The sequence below is a fragment of the Corylus avellana genome, chromosome ca10 (assembly GCF_901000735.1).
Source record: "Corylus avellana chromosome ca10, CavTom2PMs-1.0".
In the NCBI taxonomy this organism is placed as follows: Eukaryota; Viridiplantae; Streptophyta; class Magnoliopsida; order Fagales; family Betulaceae; genus Corylus; species Corylus avellana.
Window position 1 is genome coordinate 10894408 of NC_081550.1, and position 21233 is coordinate 10915640.

A 21233-nucleotide genomic window follows, 5' to 3' on the forward strand; every position below is an offset into this window, starting at 1 on the left:
TTTTGCAAGTGAGAAGTATGATGATTTCTCAAGGCTGCGATTTCGTACTCCCCTTCCTCCTACAACAAATGTGAAGGATGTCCCAATTGTGCTATATCCTCCTCCCACTTATAATGTAACAGGTCGTATTCCCCTTCCAATGGTGCGATATTCTCCTCCCCCTCCTCCTGTAACAAATGTGGCCACTTCACTTTCGGGTATGTTTGATAATGTTCATATTCATTTATCGACTCATGGATCACTTAATTTGAATACATATTTTATAGTATCTTTTTTGATAAATTGTGATTTAAAATTGTATTCGAACCTTGCCGTGTAGGGAATGAAGGGACTCATTGACAAAGTTGTGTCCTGCATCACCAATAGTGTTTCAGCTTAATCACCAGCAATAAGTTCCATGTCAACAAGAGTTCGAATTGCCATCAACAATCCAAACATATTACTAAGTGTATTGGGAGAAAGGGATTCTTGTAATTTTTTCTTTATCTTTAATCTTTGTCACGCTCACAATTACTTTGCATTCTAGGTCTAGTCTGTTTTGAATAAGTTGGTGGGTTATATAAGGTGATGTAAGGATGCTTATTATAATTAATGAATGAATGGGAAGCTTTAAGTTGAGTTCTCTTTTTGCGCTATGAGTTGTCTTTCTTTTCTTGGGCATTTTACTTTTTAGAAGAAAAAAATTGCATTAACAAAAAAACTTCTAACATAACACACTTATATTTAATACACTTAAAATTATTTTTACATTTACCTTACGCCAGATAATTTTTTTAACCAAAAAATAAAAAAGTACTGTTTAAAATTTTTTATCAAACGAATAAAATTGTTGTTAAATGTTTTAATCATGCAGCAAAGTCAGACCCTTGGGAGACATGTCTACACATTAAAAAAAACTACAATACATTTGTTATATATAGTTTTTAACGGTTCATTTTTAACTTAATTTTTTTTATGAGAAAGAGAAAAAGGGTAAAATTAATTCTTGACCGTTGAAAAAACTATAGGACATATGATGATTAGCACCTAACTAAGCCAAATCCTAGGATAATAACATGGCAGAGAATATATGGTTGATAGACTGCAATATATATTTCGTAAAGTAAGCAACGAAAATCAGTTAAAAAGTTTGCTCTGATTAAAAAATAGCCCTCTTGAAAGATATTAATTATCCTGTACAGGAAATTATTTTTATAAGATAGAGATTCCCATTTATTTGTCCTTTTTATTTTTTTTTTTTTTAATATTTCATTAACATTTTGAAATCACGACAAAATGTTTGATGATCAAATGATCATATAGCTGATCAAGATTAAAGTTTATCCAATGGAATTATACAAGTCCCTATATGTTCCTTAATCATGTATCAATAAGTTGTAAAATAATTATAGGAAAATACTAGGTGTTTTCCTCATGTCCTACTGGTCCGAAGTTGATATTATTTTCTAAAAATTTGATAAAAGAAATAAAGGTCACTTTTTTTTTTAATTTACTTTTTTAGAAAATAATTAATATACACTAAGACCATAAGAAGTAAGAACACTAGGAGAACATTTAGTATTTCCCATAATTATAGGTGTAGCATTACTCATGAATTTAACTAAAATTTTCTTATAAAATCTTATAAATAAAGAGTAATCAAATGAATTGGGTTAGCAAAATGTTGGTATGTGATCACGGCGGGGAATTGGTGGCAGCAAAATGTATCACACGTTCCTGTATCTCGGACCCTACTGTGGCAGAAGTTTTAGGTGCAAAAGTTTAAATTAATATAAAATAATTAATTTAACTATTTAATTAATATTTTAACGTCATCTCTCAAAGAAGAATTTTAGCTTGTATGATGAAATTGAATTTGTATTCTTATCTTTAACTAAATGTGAGAATATGTTATATATAGGGAATGAAATGGCATTGGTCATGGAAATTGATAAATAACTATCCATCTACGTTTTTGGGGTTAATTGGTGGACGAGATTTAGTGGCAACAAATTTTGTTGAAATATGATGAAAATATGATATTATGTTGAAGTTTGTAGAGAAAACTAAATACGAAAATAATAATGGAATAGATTTGATCTTAGTAACTCATTTCTATTTTAGTAATACCTAATAGCTAGTAAATACATCTACTATCTTAAAACTCCTAGCTATTTTATAGATTAATGGGCCTCGTTTACCATAATAAAATTTCAGATCCGGCTTAGGTGTGGTAGTGCAAAACTGCCGCACCATGCGATAGCCCAAAACGACTCAGCTTTGGGTCGTTTTTGCCAATAAAAAATTAATATTTTTAAAGAAAAGAAAAATATTAAAAATTTAAAACTATTAAACAAATACAAGAAAAAGAAAAGGGGTGGCTCCTGCTTTTCTCACTGGAGATCCTTGGGGAAATTCTCCAAAAACCATGGATCCGCTTTTCTCGCTTCTTCACCACCATATCCCACAAGCTTTTTAGCTTTTTGCTCTGGGAACTTGTCTATCTCTTTCTGTGAGATAAGAGTGTTGTTGTACTTCATCTTCCACCCATTTTCATTCTGATTTTGTATTCTAAGAGAAGTCTCCAAAGAAAAGTAATGGGCAGGCCGTAGGGAATGGTATTTGGGTGGTGAAAAATTCTCCAAGCGAGGCAGTGCTGGCCATGGAGGAGAGAAGGACGCCTCCTGAATTACACAAAACCCGTAAGTCAAAGTTTAAGAGAGAGGGAGAGAGAAAACCATTGGGAATGGTGGGTTCTTCAGGGAGCTGGATAGAGGAGGAGTCAAAAGAAGGTTGTTGATGGTGTAAAGGAAACTAAAAGTGGTGGAAATGGGTTTAGGAGGTGGCCGAAACCCATGGGGGTGGTTCCTCCACCCCTTTTGATTTTTTTTTTTTTTTCTTTTTTAATAGTTTTAATTTTTTAATATTTTAATATTTTAATTATTGATTTTTTAAATATTTAATTAATTTTATATTAATACTTTAAAAAATTAATTTTTTATTGCCCAAAACTGGGTCATTTTGTGCTACCGCATGGTGCTGTAGTTTTGCACTACCGCACCTAAGCCGGATCCATAAATTACCCAACACGCAATTAATTAGGTCATTAACTCACAAAAATGTAATCAAGTTTTCATACGTTTACGGTTTACCTTATCAATTTATAAACAAACAAAAAAAAATTAAATCCTTATTAATGTAGGAGTTATATTTTAGTCAAGATATTAGCTCCTCATTAATCTATGAAAATCCCATATTTTCTCATTAAATTAACCAATATATTTTCATTAATTATTATTAACACATTATAATTAAATAATATTAGTAACACTTTTTTTTTTTTTTTTTTTTACATGTCCACATAAGGGAAGGGGCAGGGGGCAGGGGATTCGAATTAGTGACTTCCGCTTCATAAAGCGTAGTCTACTATTAATTGAGCTACTTATTGGGGGACATTAGTAACACATTTTAATTTATCTATGGTGCATGTGGCTGGAATTCGTTTAATTACTTGATCGATATTTCAAAACCCTAGCTCAATAGACATGTATAATGGGCAAGCTTCTCTCCCAACCATTTCAACCAATTTGGGCTTAATTGCTCAAGTTCAATAGTGAATAATTCACAACAATATGGAGATATGCATTTAAAACACGTCACGTGGGTTGGTGTGAAAAAGTAGCATTATAGACAATCCATAGTTCGATTATTAACTCTCATTAGATTCTCACCATTGATGAAAACACCTCATAAAATCCGATTTGATGTGCTGGATTCTTATCATTCAAGGATAGCATATCAGCCTTAATTAATCATGGTGGGCGAATTTGTTGTAGGGGCAACTACAATTTTCCCTATACAAATAGTGAACGGTCGTGAACAGATTTTCACATTGTTTCTCCAAGAGCAAGAGAGTGAAAGAGAGAGAGCTATGGGTTTTCAAGCACAATTGTGTTTCTTCGTCTTGCTAACCTTTTCCATAACGTGCCTTGCTCGCAAAATTCCTTATGGTATGTTAACTTTTTTCTTTACTCCTACCGCTCTCTATTCGAAGAGATGAGAGTAAAGGCAATAATAACAAAGGATTGTGAGAGAGGCTATGCTCGAACGAGCCCTTTGCTTGGGCAGGAAGTTCTTGCTCAGGTAGTGAAGCCTCTCTCACATACCCTTATCACAAAAATAAGGTTAGGAGTAATAATATGGATTCTCAGTTGTAAGGGATTTCAGTCCATGAGATCCCTTTTTAAAAAAAAAAAAAAAAAATTATTTTTTTTAGTTTTTAATAACCATGAGATCCATTAGATTCATGTTCTTTGTATTATTTGAATCGACTGCATAAGTTAACACCCCCTTGTGCAGGAAATGAAAGGACTTTAGCAAGTGGGGACTTTGATCAAATGCCAAAGGCGCGTCCTTTTCCCCCTCCTCCTGCCAAGGACTTTGATAATAATCCAAGGGTGCTTCCTTTTCCCCCTCCTCCTGTAACAAATGTGGCCACTTTACTTTCAGGTATGTTTGATAATGTTTATATTCATTTTTTTGACTTATGGGATTACCTTTTTGAATGCATATTTTATAGTATTCTTTGATAAGGATAGAAATCATTTATGATAAAATAGTAATTTAACATGATACTTGAACATCATCGTGCAGAAAACGAGAGGAGTTTGTTCAATGTAGACTACGAAGGCCCCCATACGCATCCTTCACGGCCACCTCATAATTAATCTGATGAATGTGCCCCCCTTCACTTTGAAGTATGTCTGATGATCTTTACATCCATTTTTTTACTCATTGACCACTTTGGAATACATCGATTATAGAATCATTTGTTTTTTGTTTTCGTTATTTCTTTTCTTATCCTTAATTTGTCCTCTCATGCAGGAAACCAAAGGACTTTATAACAAGTGAGGGGAATAAGGGTCTAACATTACACTCATCAGAATTGATTTGAATTTTGAATTCAATCAACAAAACATTGTCTCATGTAATTCGAAGTGAATTTAGAGGGAATTAAAAACTGTTGATGAGAGATTATGAGTAGTTACTAGTGAAAGTATTTTCTATTTACATTGTTAGAATATAAATTAAATTGTTATATTTATACTTTTCTATCAGCTTAAGTTTTTAGAATAAATTGTGATTTAATTGGTACCAAAGCAAAGGTTTTGAGTTCGAATATTATCTCCGTCAATACATGTATGTCTATGAAGTCTAGATTTATTTGTAAATATACATGGTCGTTACTACATGGAATAAACTCTAATGGTTTCTCTTTGATAATATAATGATATCAAGAATTGTTGGTCGGATAGTGTTGAATCTAAATAAAAATAAATATATTGATTAACCTCACTTGTGATGCCATTTTGCAGGAAATTAATGAAGGGAGGACAATGAATAATGATCCCCTTCCTCCCAAAAGAGGGTGGCAGCATTGGCCAACAAGACTCAGATATTCACTTGTCAACTAAAAGTACATACCCATAGATGATGCACACTTGTGTTCTGGGTCTAGTCTCTTTTGAATAAGTTGATGAGTTAAGGTGATGTAAGGATACTTATTATAATTAATCAATGAATGAATGAGAATTATTCTAGTTTTTTTCAAGTTTTAAGTAGAGATGAGATTTCTCTTTTTGAGCTGTGACTCTTTTCTTTTTTTTCTTTTTTTTGTGGGACTCTAACAAATTGGCTAATAAGACTCTGGTCTGGTCAACATGAATTTGATCTTTACTTCCTTTTGTTCTTTCTTTTTCGTGTGTTACTTTGCTGAAGACCCCATTTTCATCTTTCACCCCTCCTAATATGATAAATTTTCCCGCTTCAATTTGAAGTATGTTTGATAATTTTTAAATCCCTTATTTGACTCATTGACCGCTTTTGAATACATAATTAAATTAGAGATTTTTTAAAGTTTTGGGACAGAAAGTCCCCTAAGTAATAAGCTAGTTCCGCCCCTACCGACTATTATAAGAAGTTAGTACTTGTGAAGAATGAAATTTCCGATTTACATGTTGTCTTACCAACATAAATATATATATGCACTCGTCATCCATGTATATCTACAAGTTCTAGATTTACTTTGCTTAGATTTAAGTTAAAGGCTTTTCTATGCTCGGACAATAACCCTTTTTCCTGAAATTTTTAAATTATTTATTGAGTATATTTTTTCAGATCTCAACCATTATTTTAAATTAAATATTAATATATTACTATATTATAAATTATCATTTTCAAAATGTGGATAAATATGTTGAGTGTTAAAAGGATAAAAGTTAATTATTATTTTTTTTTTTAGGGAAAAACATTTCGGTCTCTTTAATAGAAGAAGGATCACGAGCAAAAACACTCTAACATTACAGAGCAAAAGTTCTGAGAAAATCATAAACGAAGCTACGAGGTTACAAGTAATAGATACATACATAACAATTTAACATTTAATACCTATCTATGACTAATTTTCCGCTAACCCATGACTAATCTTTACTTGTAACAACAAATCTATTCTAGATAGACTCGATTCAATGCATAGGTAGCTCATATTTCTCGGTCATGGGAGCAGAAACCCCATGCCGAAACTCATCCTCCTCGACTTGCAACATTACAAAAAAAAGGTCATTAGCAGCGACTCAAAGTCACCGCTAATGAGCAAAAAGTCGCCCCTATTTACAAATAGCAGCAACATGTGGCTGCTACTAATCTGACAGTCATGCTAAATAGAGGCGACTTTTACGGTCGCCGCTAATGACTGTTTTTTTCCAACGCAAAAATAGTTCGAAATGGACCTTGGGTAGCCACTATTCGTATATCATTAGCAGCGACACTGTGGTCACCGCTAATGATATGAGAAAATAAGAAAAAAAAAAAGTTAAAAAGCTCAATAGCGGCGACCTGGAAGCCGCCGCTATTCCTCTATCATTAGCAACGACGATATATATATATATATATATATATATATATATATAGGGCTTATAGTTGACGGTGTTAGAGAGCGGTTATGGGAACGCATACAAGAAATGAGCTAGGCAATTGACCACAAATGTAAAACCATCTCAAAAGTACAAAAAGAAGTCCAAATCCACACATTCTACCTTGTAAGAATTTCTCACACTGTACAAAGCAAATCAAGATGCATACTTCCATTGAATAATTTTTTGACTATTCAAAAAATTAAAAATTAATAAGGAGAGTGGATTTAAAAATTAATAAGGAAACAATTTTGTCCACACATTGTCTACACTAAAGCATTAACCAAACCAAAAAGAACCAGCTGAAATTCTTTAAAAATGCTAAATACCAATTTTTTGACTATTGTCGCCGCTGCTAAATTCCAATTTTTTTGGTATTTAGCATCCACAATTACCATGTCGCCGCTAATGACCCCTCATTAGCAGCGACTTTAGGTTCGCTGCTATTTGTTTGGTCGCTAATGACCAGTTTTCTTGTAGTGCAAGTCAGGAAATTATTTACATCATCAACCCAAAAGGCCAGGACCATAACATACAGGGAAAAACCGAAAACATAGAGAAAATAAAGAAAGATTACAAAAGCCAACAAACACCCCCAAAGGCTGCTTGAAGATACTGGCCAGAGCATGAAAAAACCACGCACAGACGCTTGCGAGTCACAATCTGTCGCGGGGGCCGGAATCAGCAGCGGTAGGCGCCGTTGGAAAGCAGGCGGGGCCAGTACGCACGGTGGATGGGCTAGTGTCGAGGTGGGTCAGACGGAGGGACGTAGATCGAGCTTTAAACAATTCGATCCAAGAGCCCCATCAACCCTGAAAAAGGACACGGTAGAAATGGAGGACTGGACACCCGACGCGGTGGAGCAAGAGCATGTAACAAAAGAGAAATAAGCAAAAAGAAAAGGAGGGGGGAAGAGTCAGGGAAGAGAGGGGGGAGGGGTGTGGCACTCTGCTAGGGTTTTTTCCATAAATGTTAACTATTAACAACCGTACGAAATTCAAAGTTGTTTGATCGAACACTTAAAAATATTAGTAATGCTATAAGTCTTCTTATAGTCCTCTTAGAGTCATGCCAAATGTGATGTGGCTTTTAAAATCACCGTTAAATTTGAGATGTGATTTATTGACTTTTGATTTATTGGTGATTTTAAAAGTCACATTACATTTATAATGACTCTAAGAAGACTTATAGCATTACTTTAAAAATAGATAATACATGTTTTAAGTCGTTTGTCAGAAGAGTTAAAAAAAGATAATCTAAGTTGGTGATTAAATCTGTTAGGGTCTTATCATCATTAATGAATTTATGTTGACTTCCATGGCATTCACAAATTCCAAATTTTGCCATATGGGCAATCACTATTTGCCATTTGTCATGCTCCATTCATAATGGGTGACGTGGACCTAGCATTACTTGGTAATTTTCATTAGATGCTAAAATTCCTTTTTAGTCATCCGTGTCACCCTTTTATGGATGGATTACGGATTGTTTTTGTTGCTTCCTAACATTAGTCCCAGCCAATAATTAACCATCTTTGCTATACAAATAGTGGATGCTCATGAGCAAATATCCAGATAGTTTCTGCAAGAGAGGAAAAAAAAAAAAAGAAGAAAGATTGAAAGAGATGAGTTTTCAAGCTCGGTTGTACTTCTTCTTCCTCTTCACCTTTGCCATAATGTGCTTTGCTCGCGAAACTCCTTTTGGTATGTTAATTTTTTTTAATATGACGGAAAATCTCTAAGATATAGTTGCTTTGTGTATCCACCTACCTGTGTGTGATAATTATTGTATGTTTACAGAGAGTGAAAAGAATTTGGGCATTGAAGAGTACTACGATGATCTCTATTACATCCATTTTTTTTTTAGAATTAACAGTTTATAGTATCCTCCTCTCATGTAGAAAATAAAAGGAATTTATAACAAGTGAGGGGAAAATACTTGAAGGGTATAACATTATGTTAATAAGAATAGATTTGAATTTTGAATTCAATCAACAAAACTGTCTCACGTAATTCGAAGTTAGTTTAGAGGGAATTAAAAAATGTTGATGGGGATTATGAAAAGTTACTAGTGAAAGAATTTCCTATTTACATTGCTAGAATATAAATTAAATTCTCATATTTACATTTTTCTATGAGCTTAAATTTTTAGATAAATAATAATTTAAGGTAGAATCAAAGCAAAGGTTCTGAGTTCAAACATTGTGTTTGTCAATACAGGCATGTCCACAAGGTTTAGATTTACTTGTAGATACACATATATGCTCGAACATAGTATATAAAGAATACATGTCTCAATTTCAATTGAAATACCGAATCCCAAATTAGAGACCGTAATCACTTATGACATTTGCCTATTTGCAAGGTACTTACTACATGGAATAAACCCTAATAGTTTCTCTTTGTTAACGTAATGATATTGAATTATTGGTCAAATACTGTTGAATCTAATTAATAAATAAAAGCAATATATTGATTAACCTCACAAATGTGGTGCCATTTTTACAGGAAATTAATGAAGGGAGGACAACGAATAACGATCCCCTTCCTCACAAAAGCGAGTGGCAGCATCCGCCAAAAATACTCAAATATTCCATAATTTTTTTCCTTTTTGTGTCAACTAAAGTGCATACCCATACCCATACCCATATATGATTTACACTTGTATTATGTCACTATAAGAAATCTTATGATTCTCCTATACAATTAAATAAATGTTCTGTTTTCCCTTTATGCATGCTCATGTCCCTATATTGCTAGACCATATAATTTGGATAATTTAAATGTTATACAAGAAAGGAAAGGCAATTCTCTCCAATAATTGTTTAGCATAATTTCTAAATAATTCAAAACTAAAGCCTTTAAGATATGAAGCAAAATTAATAACTTAAGAAACTAAAGATTAAAATCTTAATCTATCTTTATTGGATTTAGGGTGCACAAAATAATGGTTTTTTTATTTTTTATTTTTTTCACAAATTACATTTATGAGAAAAACCTTTAATAAATATATGTGAAATAATTGAAAACCAAAAAAAAAAAAAAAGATAAAAGATAAATGCTATTTATACAATTGGATTGACATGCAAATTCAATCATTAGTTTATATATATATATACCAAAATAGCATTACTTACAAAAGAAAAGGAAAGGCATACTCCAGAAACGTGGATGGCTAATTCTTAAAATTGTAATTATAAGAAGAAGAAAAAAAAAAACAACTGGATTCCCTTCAAATAAAACCAACTAGATCCCCTCTATTTACCTTACCTTATTTACTTGTCCAATCCAACCACTACGCTAGAGTGGCTCTAGGTGTGATCGCACCACTCCGAAGAATCGGTTCATGAAGAGTTGGACAATTTTTCTATGCAATAGATTGCGTGAGAGTGTGATCATGTACATTGTAAAATAATGAAAAATGCTAAAATTAATGAAAATTCTCATCTCAATAAGTAAATGTGATAGTGTCTACCAATCATTTGAAGTGTAATAATATAATTGCAAAAGCAAATTGTTTCGGTTTGTGAGAAAGTAGGTTACAACAACCCCGTTGATAAGGAAATAAAAAAATAAAATAAAATAAGGAGGACGGTTACTAATCACGACACGGAGGGCAGTTTCGTGCTCAAGCGTGGACTCACTTTAGAAAAAGTCAACTCCTGTATTGCAATATATATTGTGTACTACGAGTTGAGCGAGATATGTATTTATGAAGAGTTTCTCTCCTCTCAACCCAAAAATCTTCTCTCCGCCATCAAACCAAAAACTGAGCTTTATACTCATTTTCGTTAACCTCCCCATATTTCTCACTTCTTCCCTAATTTGACCCTCCAAACCACGATTTCTTTCCCAACTACCACGCCATCTCTCTCTATCTACCACTCTACCACCCATGGACCAAATCATCAGTGCCGGACGCTGCTTGAAGCAGGAGCCAGAATCCGAAGACCAAAATGAGGCCTACAAGGTTCTCGTCGACGAAGACCCAAACAAAGACGGTACCGTTTTCAAGCATTTCTTTTAAAAAAAAAAAAAAAAATCACAAATCCTATATATATATTTCAATGAATGATATAGTTGAAGTTTAGGGCCTTCTTACTTTAACTACAATCCAAGTCCCTATGTACTTGTCTATGTTGTAGGAAATTTGTATTCTGTTGATACATGTTGCATTGTTTTATTATGGTTTCCGTTTGGGATTTTTTTCTTGTTGTTTGTTTTTTTGTTTTTTGTTTTCCAAAAATTTAGAAATTAAACGCTTTAAAAATCAGCAAAAACATTAATGTATTCCTCTTAACTCGTCGAATTTGTCTCCTCTTTTTCTTTTTCAGTCCAAACAAACTCAACTACCTCATCTTTCATGGCTGCTCCAACCCTTCTATCATCTTCTGAATCTCGTTGGGATTATGAAGTTTTCCTGAGTTTCAGAGGTGAAGACACCCGCAAGAACTTCACCGGTCACCTTTACTCTGCCTTGAAACGAGCCGGAATCCATACCTTCATAGATGATGAGGAGCTACAAAGAGGGGAGAACATCTCTACCAAACTTCTCTACACGATTCGAAGATCAAGAATTTCTATTATGGTTTTCTCCAAAGGCTATGCTTCTTCTAGGTAGTGCCTCGATGAGCTTGTGGAAATCGTGCACTGTAAGAATACCATACGCAATATTCTTTTTCCGATATTTTATCACGTGGACCCCTCAGATGTTCGAAAACAGACCGAAACTTTTGCAGAATCCTTTGCTAGGCATGAAGAGTGGTTTCAAACTAATATAGACAGGGTGCATAAGTGGAGAGAAGCTCTCTCTGAAGCTGTGAATTGTTCCGGCTTGAATCTCGAAAGTGTTGCAAATGGGTATTATGCCATGGACTCTTGTTCTTCTTCATGCCTTTCTTTTATTTCTATTATTTTGTCCTTTTCTTTTATTTTGAATTTTAGACGACAAATCATAAAATTAAAGTTGAGCTAAAAATGGGTTGACAAAATATAACGAAAAATTCCTTGAGATTGCTTTAGAATAAATTCCATCAATCAAAAGAACTGCAAACTAATGTTTTTTTTTTTTTTTTTGGTGTAAATATTTAAGCTGTTGAGAAGAAAATTTTCTAACAGATGAAACAAGTATCATTAAAGACTGAAAACCTTCTAAGTCGTTTTTAACTGAACACGGGCTACATACATTTCCCTTGTTAATATATACATACATACGTTGTATATAGAACTAGAAATTATGTACAAATATACTTCAATGATATTCTTAATAAATTTGATATTACTTAGATGCTTGGCATGACATCTTAGCATCAAATGACTAGGATGATAACATTTTTTTGGTACCTAATGACTCACAATTTTCTTTCCTTGTGCTTACCTTATTGTTCTAATTTTCATTTGAATCATAACAATCAGGCATGAATCAAGATTCATCGAGAAGATTGTTAAAGAAGTTTTGCATATAGTGAAGCCTGCCCGCTTGAAAGTTGCCATGAATCTAGTCGGAATAGATTCTCGTGTTAAAGAGATGAAAGATTTATTAGATCTTGAAACACATGACATCGTTTCCATTGTGGGCATCTATGGAATGGGTGGAATTGGTAAAACAACCTTAGCAAAAGCTGTCTATAATCAAATATGTGATGGATTTGAAGGAAGTAGTTATCTTTTAAACGTTAAAGAAACTTCAGGACAACCCAATGGTTTAGTTTCTTTACAAAAACAACTTCTTCTTGATATCTTGAAAATGAATTTCACGATTTCCAATGTTGATGGGGGAATAGATTTGATTGAGAAGAGATGTCAGGGCAAAAAAGTTCTTATTGTTATGGATGATGTGGATGACGTGAAACAACTACACACATTAGTTGGAAACTCCGCATGGTTTGGTCTAGGAAATAGAATCATTGCAACAACTAGAGATGAACAGTTACTTACTCAACTTGGAGTGCATAAAAAATATAAAGTTGAAAAATTGAATTATAGGGAGTCTCTTCGACTTTTCTCATAGCATGCCTTCAAGATGCCCGATCCAATAGATGATTACCAAAAGCTTTCGATTTGGGCAGTGGAGCATGCAGGAGGACTTCCATTAGCTCTTGAGGTTCTGGGTTCATATCTATTAGGAAAAAGTGTTTCTCAATGGAAAGGGGAATTAGAAGAGTTACAAAGATTTCCTCACGAGGAGATTCAAAAAATACTTAGATTAAGCTATGAATCACTAAAGTATCCTAAACAACAGATATTTCTTGATATTGCATGTTTCTTTATCGGTATGAAAAAAGATCATGCCATCAAAATTCTTCATGGTTGTGGTTTTTTTTCCAGAAAATGGTATTAGTGTTCTCATTCAGAGGTCCCTCGTGGCAATTGATATCAAAATGAAGTTGAGGATGCATAATCTTATTAGAGATATGGCAAGGGAGATTGTTCGAAAAGAGTCATCTAATCATCCAGGAAAACGTACCAGGTTGTGGTTTCATGATGATGCGTTAAATGTACTAAGCAAACATACGGTATGCTATTTTTATCTATATATAGCCATGCGCACATACATATGTAGATGCATGATATATGTGTTATATATCTAGGTATACATGAGTTTTTTTTTTTTTTTGCCAAGCATGCACTACAATTCGAATAATATATCAATATTTCTGTATGATCTTAAATCCAAAATTTTCTAAATTAAGTCAACTAATATCGTACAACATTAAAAAGGTACACGATCAAGTCTTAAGCAATGCTGGTCATATCTAAATCATTGTGTTGTTTTTTTTTTTTTTTTTTTTAAAGAAATGCTAGTGTTACAAACAAATTTTACAAAAAAAAAAAAAAAAAAAAAACCTTTTACAACATGATGTGGCACAATATGATTGAAAATAAGATAAATTCAACTTTTAAGAAACTCAATCATATTGTGTCATATCAGATTGTAAAATTTGTTTGTAAGCCTAACAATTTTATTTTATTATTATTTTTTTTTATAATTCAAAGGTATTTAGCTTTACACAGGATGAGGAGATGTGTTGGTAATCCAACTATCTATTTTGCTAGGGATCGGATGAAGTGCAAGGTCTCATCTTAAATTTGCCTCCACTTGGAGATAAACATTTGAAAACTGAAGCATTTGCAAAGATGAAGAATTTGAGATTGCTCCAAATCAATGCAGTATCTTTGTCAGGATGTTACAAACATCTTCCCAAAGACTTAAGATGGCTTTGTTGGAATCAATGCCCTCTTAAATTTCTACCACTCGATTTTCATCTAGAGAACCTTGTTGTTCTTAACATGGAGCATAGTAATGTCAAACAAATCTGGAACGACAATAGAGTATGACATACTAAGCATTCTAGTCCTCCTTTGATGTTAAATATATAGCTCACAATACTTGTGTTTTTTCTTGTTTAAATATAATTGTTTTCTCTTTCACAGGTACTCAACAAGTTGAAAGTTCTTAATCTCAGCTATTCCAAAAATCTCACCAAATCACCAAATTTCTTACGAATCCCACATCTGGAGATGCTAATTCTTGAAGGTTGCATAAACTTGGTTGAACTTCATGATTCTATTGGACATTTAAAACATCTTGTTTTGCTGAATTTAAATGAATGCAATAACCTTCGGAATCTTCCAAGAAGCATTTCTAACTTAGAATCTCTCGAAAGACTCAACTTTTCTGGATCTAGGGGTCGATTCCCCCAATCTTGGTTGTCAAGTTTCTCGTCATGGATATCACCAAAAAGTTTGCTGCGAGCTTCTGTTTCTGGAATTTTTTATTTGGGAAAACTAGTTCTCAATAACAGCAATTTGTCTGAAGATGATATTGCCATTGATCTTGAGAGATTATATTCACTCCAGTTTTTGGATTTATCATACAACAACTTCTGCAACCTACCTTATTGCATCAGTCGCCTTCCGAAATTAAAATTTTTGACATTAAATCACTGTATGTCTCTTGAGTCAATTTCAGGACTCCCCGTAAATGTAGTGAGCCTACTTGCATTTGGCTGCTCATCAATGGAAAGACTGTCGATTTTGCCAGGTTCAAAAATAAGCTTACTTTTCCTTGTGGACTGCTGCAAACTTGTTGAGATTCAGGGCTTTCCTTTGGATTCTGGTGGAGTATTTAATTTGTTTGGCTGCTACAATCTGTCATCTGATTTTAGGACCAGTCTTCTCAAGGTTTGTTTCCTCTCTCTCTCTCTCTCTCTTTTTCAATGATGTGATTTTGATTTTTTTTTTTTTTTTGTTGAAATAGCTTCCGACAACCAAGCATGATTGTGTTCGTTTCACTTTCCTCCCTGGTAGTGAAGTTCCAAATTGGTTCACCCATCAGAGAATTGGATCTTCAATATCGTTTAATGTTCCTTCAATATCATCTGATCATGTACCTTCACTTTCAGAGGATGCAGTTTACATATTATTTATTTGTGCTGTTTATGCAAAGGAGGATGAATCGGATCGGTTGATAAAAATTTCGGCGACTGTTGATAATAAAAGTAGAGGCTACCGACAGGTTATTGTGCCTGCAACTGCTTCCTATTTTGCAAACAAGTCAGATCATTTGTTTTTAGTAGAGTGGCATCTTATAAGAAGAGACAATGCGTTGATGCTCGTAAGTCCAGGCAGAGAAATGGAGTTGTTATGGAAAGACGAAATTGAGGTGTCCTTTGATATTTCCAGCGCCGATTTGAAGACTTGTGTGGTGAACAAGTGTGGGGTTCATCTACTTGTTGACGAGCCAACAAGTAATCCATAAATATGGAACATTCTCTCTTTCTCTCGAGTACGGTTTCATGTTCATCCAAGTTAAATTCTCTTGAATAAGAAAAGTGACGCATGTTAGGTTTTTTAAAATTTTTTTCAACCTAATTTTGTCGAACAACGGGCCACAATAGGGCCAATTTGGGCCCAATATTTATCATGACTTTAAGGCGCCCCATTTGTAATGTTAAAGACTATATCAGTTGTTAAAGTATTAATTAAATGATTAAATTTATTTTTTTTTATAAACGTAAATTTTTTTAAATAAATAGTGATTTATTATTATGGTTATACCCACAAATTTTTGGCCAAGTGGAAACATCGTCTGTTATCTAATTGTTGTTAATTACAAACGGAAAATCACTACAAAAAAACACAGATTTGGTGACGTGTGAATAGTAGGGTACTATTAAAAACGTCACAAAATGGTGACGTTTTTTCAGGGATATCGTTTGAACCATTAATTTTAAATTTTGAATTTCAAAATTTTTTCCCTTTTTTCTTTTTTCTTTCTTTTTTCGATACGAGGTATCCGGTTTCACCTATAAGGCCAGACAGTACATCGGGCAACCACCAAGGTGGGTATCGACTATAGAGGCCCAGCCAATGATCCACCAACTAATCCCCGGATCCGTGCACCGCACTCACGAAAGTTTTCCTACACGGATCGGATAAGTTATTGGCTTCGCCAGGGGGTGTGGCGCCAAGAGGAAGGTAGCACCCAAGCAGGATTTGAACTTGAGACCAAGAGGGAGCACACCACTTTCTTCTTCTTTCTCCCTTTTTCTCACGTCTCCCCTTTCTTCTTTCTTCTTTCCCCCTTTTTTCTTTCTGCTTCCCCTCTTATTTTCTCACCTCCCCTCCAGAACAGAGAGCCAGAGAGAACGAGAGAGAGAGAGAGAGAAAGAGATGGAGCCTAGCCAAAGTAAAACTCATCCCTTTAGCCTTTAATTCTTGATTTTCATCCATTTTTAATTAATCTGGTCCTTTTTAATTTTTTTTAATCCATTTTTAAAGACTTAACTTTTTAATCTGGTCCTAAGGAGTAGGGAAGTATACGATTCTGGTTCTTTTTAATTAATCTTATCTATCTTTGTTTTCTCCCTTTAATTCTCGGAATTTTCACCAGTCTTTAGTGTTGGGAACTATGAAATGCATTGAACTATCCTTTAAAATAAAAATAGAAATACTAGGTGTTCTTCTAATGTTCTCCTAGTGTCCTCCCAATTGTGATGCGACTTTTAAAATTATCGTTGAATTTGAGATTATCATTATTGACTTTTAATCTATTGATAATTTTAAAAGCCACATCATAATTGAGAGGACACACTAAAAGAACACCTACAATTTAGATTTGGTAAAACAAAATTCACTTAAATTGCCGTGTTTTAACGTACATGATAAGTTATCTTCAAAAGCAACATCGTTCTACCGTTACTAGCTATAAGTAATTCAAAACTACCAAATATAAATTGAACTCTTTTTTTCTGCTATAAATCACCATATTTGAAGTTGATACCTAATACGTATAAATATTAAAGTTTAAAGGTTGCATTAGGTATGAAAAAGTCCAATTATTGAACCAATCAATAGATGGAGACAGTCAGTCAGTCCTATATATTCTTACACAATCTTGCAACTTGTTAAGGAATTCAATTTGATGAGATACAACGAGACCAAAATCTTTACCACTTGAGCATCTCCTTGAATCTAAGAAAACTCGAGTTAGTGGTTGCAAATAGTTAACACAAGAAGTGAGTTTATTGTAGAACAAAAAAAAAAGAAAGTTGTGAAACGGATGGTGGACCTTGGATAACAACAGGATTTGTGCGTTATAAGAGCATTCACAATGGAAAAGTCAAATATTACTTTTATCTAAAATGGCTCTTCAAATTTGTAAAAAATCCCCTACATTGAATTAGCCAAAAAAAAAAAATGCAAAACGGATATTTGATTGGAAGAGCAAAAAAAAAAAGCTAAATATATGTAGCAGCACTTTTCAAGCTTTTCAAGGAAGCCATTTTATTTTTGTTGTTTCTCTCACATGTTTTCTCTTTTTTTCAAATCTTTTACCACTTTTCATTTGGTGATTGGTTTTTTAATTTGGCGTTTTTTTTTCATGGAAATTAAAATTAATAAAAAATTAAAAATAAAATATTTATTTTAATATAATAAATAGAAATATAACTAATCGAATGTAAAAGCATTTAAATATTCATTAGTTAAACGAAATAAAAGTAAGTTTTGAGGAGTCATTTTGCATAAAAAAATTGGCTCCTCCATTGTGAATGCTCTAAAAGAGTTTAAAAGCTCTGCTGGGGCTTGGGCCCCATTTTTGTTTCAACGAATCATCCAACGGTCAGATTACCCGATGAAAGCTTAATCAAACAGCACAAAGCTGGAGCTAGATGTAGGCTTTATCGGATATGTTGACTTGACCCAACCGCAAGGGGAAGATTGAAGATAATTTGCGCTCAGATACATGGAAATTTCATGTGAATACTTTGAAATTTCTGTCCATTCTATAACTTCATCCTTTTTTTTTTCTTTTTTTTTTTGTAAGTTTGTAATTTCCTCCCTATTCCTACAAAGTTATGACAAAAATGCATGTTCAAGTCAGAAAAGCAAACGCGGTAGAGACAGACGTGGCCTACATCAAGAAATATGGTAGGAAATTAAGGGTTCGTTTGGTTTAAAAAATAGACTCCTGAAATTGAATGACTATTCCTATAGAATAGCGATTCTATTGTTTGGTAAATGTCTATTCTTGATAATAATTATTCCCGTAATTGTATCGTGTTTTGTTGTCACTCAAATTTCGCGGAGTTTTCTTAATATTGTGTTTTTCTTCTTCGTGTTTTGCTGTCCTCACATTTATCACTGCTCCCATAATATTACCCACCAAACCAAGATTTCTTTCCCAAACTGCCCCCGCCATCCATGGGCAGAACGAGACATTGAATTGTTGAGGGACATGACTGAAAATAGTTTAAAATTTAAGGGTAATTTTAAAATTTTGGGGGGACTTATTACATTAAGATGATGAAAGTTATGAGTACTTTTAAAAATTTTGGGGGACTCATGAAAGCCTTACCTAGTTCCACCCCTACCGCCATCCCTCTCTATCTGCCATTCTATCACCCATGGGCCAAATCAGCAGTGTGGTACGACAAAGCTTGAAGCGGAAGAAGCCAGAATCCGATGACCAAAACGAGGCTCGCAAGGTTCTCGTCGTCGAAGGCACAAACGAACATGGTACTGTTTTCAAGCCTTTTAAAAAACTCAAATCCTATATTATATGTAATTTATACATTCAATGGATGATAATCATGATATGGTCCAACTCTCTTTCTGCTTGCCATGTTTCAATTTTAACGTTTGAGGAATCATGGTTTCTGCTACGAATTTCTTGTTTCCCTTTTTTCCAATAATGGAGAAATTATATATGTTTTAAAAAGCATAAAAAAATAATGGGGGAAACTTCACTTTGGTCCTCTAAACTTTCACCCGGTTTTACAGACCCCCTTGAACTTCCAAATCTCTCATTTTGGACCCTTGGACTTCCATTTGCTCTCACTTTGAACCTCTCTGTTAGTTTTCAACGTTAAATTCAAACGGTTTGACTTTTTATGTCCATTATACCCCCACTCAGCCCACTTGAAATTTTGAAAATGCCCAAAATTACACCACCCACCTTAGCCCAAAACTACACTATTTTGGACATTAAAAATTTTTTTTCTTTAAAAAAAAAAAATGTAAAATATTAAAAAAATAAATAAATATAAATAAATGAATAAACCAGCCCAAAACAGTGTCGTTTTGGGCATTAAATTTTTTTTTTCTTTTTTTAAAAAAAAGGACAAAATATTTATAAAAAAATAAAATAAAATAAAATAAACCTGAGAAATATTGGGGGCTTGGCCAAAATGGGGTGGCCGAACCACCGTATTTTTAGCCAAGGGGGTGGCTCCATGGCCAAGGGGGTGAAACTTTTCTTAGAGGATATAAAAATAATTGAAGAAGAAAAGGAATGAATAATCTCAAAACGAATTTGGACTTAGAATTATGTTTACTAAATATTTCTATTTTTGCAATCTACTTAGCAAATATATCCTCCTCTTAACTCGCCCAATTTGTCTCCTTTTCCAGTCCAACACCCAACCACAAAAAGAAGCACCTCGTCTTCCATTGCTGCTCCAACCTTTCCATCATCCTTTGAATCTTGTTGGGATCACGATGTCTTCCTAAGTTTCAAAGGTGAAGACACTTGTAAAAATTTTACTGATCACCTCTATTCCACCTTGGTGAGTGCTAGAATTCATACCTTCCGAGATGACGAGGAGCTTCGACAAGGGGAGAACATATCTACCAAACTACTCAATGCGATTCGTGGATCGAGAATTTTCATTATGGTTTTCTCCAAAAGCTATGCTTCTTCTCGGTAGTGCCTTGATGAACTTGTGGAGATTGTGCACGGTAAGAATACCATAGACCACACTCTTTTCCCATATTTTATCACATCGACCCTTCAGATGTTCGAAAACAAATCGGAACTTTTGCGGAAGCATTTGCTAGGCATGAAGATCGAGCTATTTCAAAGAGAGAGGGCGCAAAGCTGAAGAACAACTCTTACTGAAGCTGCAAATTGTTTCGGTTGTGATCTTGAAAGAGTTGCAAATGGGTATTATTATATATAATATGGACTCTTGATCTTTTACATGCAGTGTTTAATTTGCTTGTTTCTTCTTTTCTTTTTTTAAAGTTTAGCTAAAATTGATCAAATAAAAGTACAAATAAAATTCCTCGAGATTGCTTTAGGATCCAAATTTAATACAAATATACATCAATCAAGAGAATTTCAAATTAATTCAGAATGCTTCAGTCATTGTGGAAATACATCCCTTCCTTGGACAATTGAGTACATATAAAACCCTTCAAATTACTATCAAATTAACAATGTCCATTTAAATTTTCAATTGAAACAATGTTCTTCTCAAACTACCAAAAATTAAGAAAATACCCTTAATAGAATAAAAAAAAAAATACCAAAAATTCTATAAAAAAAACTAAACCTATAAATTAAAAAAAAAAAAAAAAAAAAAATCAGGTGTGGCCTAATTTATTTTTATTTTTATTTCTTAAAGAAAAAATAAAATAAAAATTCTCTTTTTTTAAAAAAATTATTTATTTTTTTTTTTTTAAAATTTACAAGGGTATTTTTGTCTTAATAAAAATTTTATAAGGTCATTTTGTCTTTTTACTAGCCTAGGGGACATTGTTCCAGTTCAAAGTTTAAGAGACACATTGTCAATTAAGTAGTAGTTTGAGGGAATGTAGACTTCTTTATTTTTTTTTTTCCTTGGATTTGAAATGGGCCATTCATGCATCTAAAAAAAGCAACATTTTTAGTGGCATGTTAGCATTTTTTTTTAATGTAAAATTAAAATAATAATAATTTTTTGATTTTATTATAAAACATAAGTATAAAATAATTAATTAAAATCTGAAAAGAACAATA

The 21233-nt window shown here is 33.4% G+C and overlaps 3 protein-coding genes and 1 long non-coding RNA gene across 4 annotated transcripts; all 4 read left to right on the plus strand.

Moving 5' to 3' along the window:
- The first annotated feature begins 3873 nt into the window (after positions 1–3873).
- LOC132163215 (uncharacterized) lies at positions 3874–5559 on the plus strand. Its single transcript, XR_009438275.1, has 4 exons — positions 3874–3989; positions 4339–4488; positions 4633–4736; positions 5355–5559. It is a non-coding gene; the product is annotated as an uncharacterized LOC132163215 (long non-coding RNA).
- Positions 5560–10844: 5285 nt separating this feature from the next.
- On the plus strand, positions 10845–12959 carry LOC132162927 (disease resistance protein RPV1-like). Its single transcript, XM_059573137.1, has 3 exons — positions 10845–10950; positions 11284–11566; positions 12365–12959. The coding sequence occupies exons 1-3, from the start codon at positions 10845–10847 to the stop codon at positions 12957–12959; spliced, it is 984 nt and encodes a 327-aa protein (XP_059429120.1).
- Positions 12960–12971: 12 nt separating this feature from the next.
- LOC132162928 (disease resistance protein RUN1-like) lies at positions 12972–15710 on the plus strand. The gene is made up of 4 exons (XM_059573138.1): positions 12972–13221; positions 13277–13464; positions 14384–15133; positions 15210–15710. Exons 1-4 carry the CDS (start codon positions 12972–12974, stop codon positions 15708–15710), a joined length of 1689 nt encoding a protein of 562 aa, XP_059429121.1.
- Positions 15711–18808: 3098 nt separating this feature from the next.
- Positions 18809–20391, plus strand: LOC132164782 (disease resistance protein RUN1-like). Its single transcript, XM_059575340.1, has 2 exons — positions 18809–18970; positions 19865–20391. The coding sequence occupies exons 1-2, from the start codon at positions 18859–18861 to the stop codon at positions 20158–20160; spliced, it is 408 nt and encodes a 135-aa protein (XP_059431323.1). The 5' UTR covers positions 18809–18858; the 3' UTR covers positions 20161–20391.
- The last annotated feature ends 842 nt before the right edge of the window (positions 20392–21233 follow it).